This window comes from Anabas testudineus, chromosome 22 (genome assembly GCF_900324465.2).
Source record: "Anabas testudineus chromosome 22, fAnaTes1.2, whole genome shotgun sequence".
NCBI lineage: Eukaryota > Metazoa > Chordata > Actinopteri > Anabantiformes > Anabantidae > Anabas > Anabas testudineus.
In genome coordinates this window covers 9499125-9505179 of record NC_046630.1, presented here as the reverse complement: position 1 = coordinate 9505179, position 6055 = coordinate 9499125, and the positions used below count along the sequence as shown (strand labels likewise).

General features: G+C 41.6%; 1 protein-coding gene across 2 annotated transcripts in view; it reads left to right on the top strand.

Moving 5' to 3' along the window:
* Window positions 1–6055, top strand: part of rps6ka1 (ribosomal protein S6 kinase a, polypeptide 1) — a 42147-nt gene that overhangs the window by 535 nt on the left and 35557 nt on the right. The window contains exon 1 of one of the 2 annotated variants that reach the window (XM_026339991.1): window positions 5100–5749. The exons of the other annotated variant lie outside the window; for it this stretch is intronic. Coding sequence (XP_026195776.1) covers window positions 5687–5749 — 63 coding nt within the window. The 5' untranslated portion in view covers window positions 5100–5686. Of the gene's footprint in view, window positions 1–5099; window positions 5750–6055 lie in introns of those variants that run through there. 2 annotated transcript variants of the gene reach the window in all.

Here is a 6055-nt window from a genome sequence, read left to right as displayed (position 1 = left end):
CTATGACGCATTTACAGGAAGGAAAAGCGCACTTTGCCATTTGAAACCTGATTCCCTAGACCAAAGTTCCTGAGTTGGCATTAGTGTTAAAGGAGTAAAAAAAAATCACTTGCACTGCCTATTAGCACATCTAATCCGCTTTTGCAAATTCACTTATGCTGCTCCACTAGGAATGTTCTGGAAATGTTGCATCCACTGTTCTGTTCTGGGTTTAATTTAAGAGAAAAAGTACTTTAATTATAATATTTTGTAAATCAATGGATGAAACATTTCTGCCTCCTGAACTATTTGCAGTATTGATGATTTTTTTTTTTAAATGATTGCACTGCAGGAGTTTAATCATGTAAATATTTAATCAAATTATTCGAACAGATTCAGTTTGTGACACTGATAGTAATAAATTCTATTTTATTGTGATTCACAGTGAGGTATTTGGTCTCTTAGAGAATTTAACTATTAATGAAGTGCAAATGAGTTGTTAAAAATTCCCATTTATGTTGACTTATAACTTCCATAAAATCTATAGGAGCCTATGAATCATATCAACACTGTCAAACTAATGTGTGCAGCTTATCTAAACATTTCTTTTCAACCTCTTTGAATCAGTGTGTGCCCCATTCATGCTCACGGCACCAAGTCCAGGTATTTTGTGAATGAATGGTGGCGTGTAGGCTGCAAGCTACAGGAAATCATTGTTAATGTCTCACATTATACAGTTCCCAACAAACCTACTGTTGAGCATTGCCCCAGAAGTAAAGGGCAAGGCTTGATGAAAAGAATATGGTCATGAAAGAGCTGCCCCCTGATATTTGGCACCCCCTGCTGTTATTCTCTTTGAACCAAGAGAAAGAGACAGAGGAAAAGTCAGATTTATATGTCAGAGGGCCAAATGGCACTGTGTTCCTGTGTGTGTAATATGTTACGTCCGGTTAACTGCATACAAAGAATGATTCGTGATTTTTTTTTTAATTATTTAGATAAATTCTTCACTGTGATGGCATCCAAGTCCATAAAATCTGTGGTTTGACATTTAGTCATTGTTGAATGTATTACAAAGCATACGGAAACCAAACTGCATCACAGTAACACTACTGTAAGCCTCCAGATTGAGGTAGCAGAAATGAGTTTTAGTCAAGACTGAGTCAATATTGATCTTCTGTCGAGTCAAGATGTTCTCTCCTGAAGGTGTGAGAGGAAAATTTACTGAGCTCAAATGAAATCAGTCCACTAGGCGGACAAACCGAGACGGAGCTTACATAATTGCCAATTATTCTGTAAATTCACTCTTGTGCTTTAGCAGCGAATTGTGTGACATATTATTGATACAACTGTATGTTTTCAAGCCCAAGAAGCAAACAACAATCTGAACCTGGACATTTACTCACTGACTTTCAAATGTCCCAGTACTCTAGGATGGCTTTATCCCTCTTTCAGTGTAAATCAATTTGCATAATTGTGCCTTACTGTACCTGTTTGTGCTGACCTTAGTCTCAGATGCAGCTTTCTGTAAGGCTCCCATGCCTGGCCTGCCTTTTTGTCCCACCCACATACCAGAGATTGAAATTCAAGCCTCAACTTGCTTGTTTGTGCTTGACAACACACCCTTTACTACAGTCATACAATTCTGGTGTCAGTAGATGTTGTTTGGCTTTGGAAAAGCTAGGACAAGACAAGACTGTGCTTAGCAACCAACCATGGGAAATTGTATTTTGCAGTGCAGCATACATGTACAGTCTGTTTTTGCTTCTCTTCCTGTCACCTCCTCTCTTATTTTGTATGTATCAATATTGTTGTCCAGTCCATCTGCAGCCACACTGTACTGTCAAATGATAACTTTCACTGATGTTTGAAACACAATAAAACCAATTGTTCATCTTCTCTGTCTGGCACAGACCTAGAGTGAATTTTGAATCATTAAAATGCCATCTTCTCCCGCTATAGTCTGTCTGTAGAGACTGTATAATTACCCTTACTCCACTATTGAGCAGCTAATTAATATGTTCTGTGCTACAGCCCCACTCATGGTGTTGATCCTTCCACTGCAGACATGTGCTCGCTGAGTGTGTCTAAGGAGGAATTATTATCAAAGGTCTTAAAGTGCTCTTTCTGAAATCTCAGAGTAATACATTTAGAATTGAAATACAGTCAATTAGTATAAAAATGTACTGTATACTGGATACAGTGGACTTGTCTATCAGCATTTGTAACCTGCAACATTTTAATGCTGGGATACTCTTGTCTTTATGTGGAATCAATTCCTAGTACCATTGTTGCATCAACAAATTAATCCCTTGGATTAAACATTTTGTTTAATGCATGAACTATTTTAATCTACTTCAGACATATTACTGGTTTACTCATTCTCACAATGGTGGCTGGAAAAGAGAAAAAAAAAACAAAAACAAAAACAGCAACAACTAGCAAAAACCTATTATTGAAAGATTTCTACTAGCTAGTGTAAGATTATTCCAACACACACAAGTAAATGTGTCTTGGGAGATCTTGAAATTCGGCATGTACAAATCAATGGGGTATGAATCTTGTGTAACTGAGCAAACTGTCAGTCCGTGGGGCAGTGCATTAAATAAAGAAAACCCACTATTGCTATTCTTTTATCACATATGAAAAGCTGAACAATTAGTGGAATTTAAAATAAAGATCAACTAAAGGGAATTTGGATACAGCCAACTCACAATCGAATCAGAGAAAAGCAACAGGATGAATTTTGAGAAGCTGAACCGGCTGCCACTTCACAATCGGAGTATGCATATATTAGAATTTTAATGGCACCATTTACAGCTGTGTGTATTTAGAGAGGAGCGTATATGATTCATTGTTTCTCCTTCTGCATATTCAGCATCACTCTCCCTCTTCTTCTGAAAACGAGGTGTAACAACAGTGTCATCTTTGCAGTTCATCACATTTGCAGGCGGTTGTTGGGTGGCTAAATATGCCATCGGCTAATATTTGTGCTTAGCAGCTCCCAAATAAACACATTTCATTTTACTCCTGATCAATTGCACATGTACGTCAAACCTGACTGAGTCATATTTCTCATGATGCTTCAGTGGAAGACAGCGGTGAGGGTAGGGCATCCCTGGAGTCCCTGCCACTGGATGGGAGAGACCTCTGAGTCATCCCTGTCACATGACGTCACTGGAGCATCATGAATAGTAGAGGTTTCCTGCAGTCAGGATATCAATGTAACATACATCTCACAAAATATCAACATGTCAATCGATATCTACGTACCTGGCAGTAGTTTGTTTTTACAAGAGGCTGACTCCTTCCAGCCACTGGTGACCCACATCTTTCAGTGTATTGATTTTTTGGGAAAGCTCCTGTTCCCAGGCCTTTGTGCCCTTCTGAATAATCTTCTTTTTATTTGTTCCTCTAAATTGTCTTTATTATACAGTTAACCTTCCCCACTGCATCAAACTGAAAGTCTGGAATTCATCACATCACTCAGGAGGTGCCATAAACCGTGAGAAATGCCCGGCATCAATCTGCTTAAAAATCCTTGGGGATGAGAGGAGAGAGCGGTTGGTTGCACTACATGTGAAACACCACTACAGCATTATGACGTGCCATGATTATTCCCTTGGCAGCTGCTTATCCCTGACTGAGATAAATCGATGGGTTAATATGAGCTCTGGCATGGCCATGACTTGAAATATTACATGCAATATGACTGTGATAAGTCTCCACACCTAGGTGCTGTGGTCTTACTCTTTCAACCGCTCGTTCAGTAGGGAGATATGAATTTATCAGAGTTCAACCCAGGATATGTCTCCTTTTTTCCCTTTCTATTCACTTTCCTCTTTGTCCTTGGCGTATGAAGGGAGCAGCAAACATACAGTATTCTTCTGAGTCCATGTTAACATGCAACATGTCTTCAGCAGGATGGATTGTATGTTATATGCCCTGAAATGCTGTCTTGTGATCTGCAGAAAAATACACAAATTGAATTGAATGAAACTGCAGAAAACCTTTAGACACGATTAAATGTGACAGCACTTCTGGCATGAACAGACAAAGTGTGTATGTTAACAGCTAGGACTCAGTGTCAAAACGCCACACGTGTCAATATGCGATTATACAAAATAGGAAAAGTTTCCATTTTCTGTTTAGATCTGTGCGCTTATCTTCCACGCAGCGCAAATTGGCTTTGTCAGACAACAGCTTTAGTCATACAGCACCATTTTGCATATACGCTACACAGACAACACATTCATCAAAGGACCTTTCTTCCTTCTCTTTATGTTTAATTTTTGTTTCCATGAAATGTCATGTCTTCCTCAACCTAATTTGAATAAAAAATGATCCATCCACAGCGACACGGTCTGATGCTCTCCAGTTGCCAATGGTAACCGAAGCTGGTCAAGACCACTCAGTGAATGAAGCAGAGAAGTGTTGAGGGTGGAGGGGTGTATTATATCACTGAAGATAACAAGGACCATTACAAAAGCAGTTGTCAATGGAGAAAGAGCGCTGCATCAATGTAACGTCCGGACACAATCAAACAGCAGTGGTCACGAATCAAATTCTAGTGTCTTCTAGTCTGTTCTTTCCCAGTCTTTAAATTGCATTTATTGTATAATGCATTATGTAATTTCTGCACTAGTAGCCTCTGTGGTGTTTTTAGCCTGGGAGAAGTGGTGGAGGGTCCTAAGGCAATGTACTTAAAAAACCTTTTTAATGAAATTAAAAACACACTGCAGTGTGGGACACTTCAGACATACAGTAAGTCTCTTGCACACTCTGTTTGCTCTGCACAGTTAGGTTTCAGGCGGGTTTTTTTTGCATCTGAGCAGCTCTACTCAGTTTATGAGCGACGGCTTTTCCTTTTTAACGCAAAAGGGTGCACACTCCTCTGAAGCACCCGCACCACCACAACCTCATGAAGCCGGCTCTTCATTAACAGTGGCCTCCTGTCTGTATTACGTATTTGCAGTTCATTTCTCGTCCAGAGGGTGGCGCGGTCAGACACGGGCGGGCGTAAAAAAAAAAAAAAAAAAAAAAAAGAGAGGGGCTGGATATAAACCCTGCCGGAGCCTGCCAATGACAGCTCGAGTTGGAGCCTGCTCGTACTACAGAGCCACTCTCAGGTCTTTACGCGCATCGCACACTGTTGGGAACCAGGCGGTGAGAGCCAAGTCTTCCCCCTTTCCTGCCCGGGAGAAATCAGAGCCACACGGCGTCCACTGCGCACACAGCACGGACTCTGGCTAATTCGTTTAGCTGGTATTAGACTCCTGCACAGCCCCATCAGAGGAGCCTGGATCACACACACACTTGGGCACCGCTCCCCGATCCACTCCCGCTTGTCAGATCTCAATCCAAGCCGCAGCCAACTCGCGCACTTGGAAAGGACTGGGTTTGTTGGTGTTCATGCTGTTTCTGGTGTTTCCAGCTGGATTACCACTTTCAGCAAATACGCACAGCGAAGTCCAGTGAAAGGGAGGGTGGGGGGGGATTACAGCTCTTGGGGTTGTGCTCGCAGCGTCTCGCATGCGCGTCTTCTCCGAGCAGGGAGCACAGTGCTGATAAATCTGCTCCACCTGGACTTGGGACCGGAGTAAAGAGCTTCTCGGTGAGCTGCACTTGACAGCAACGACACAAAGAAAATCAAGGGAGAGCAAATTCGTGCCCGAGCAGCTGAGAGGAAACTGACAAAGCCGCCAAAATGCCTCTTGCACAGATCGCCGAGCCATGGCCCACGATGGAACTAGTCCAGCTTGAAACGGAGGTAATGAGAGTCGAAATGTGTGTGTCGACGATAATTGATCAAGTTAATGAGATTTGGAGGTTGAGGTGATGTTAAAAATGGCCAACGAGCAATCAAGTGTCCACAAGTCACAGTGACTGGCAGTAAAGTTTGACTGAAAATGATTGATCCAGTGTTGGTGATATACTTAGACTTCATTAATAATTCACCATGCATGTCTTATGTTTTTACCTTTTAACGAGATCAGGCTTCAGTTCAGGCTAAAATGTGTGTCCCTGTTGTAGTGGACCCGGTGTCACGGTGGAAACTGTAATGTAAAGGCTGCTG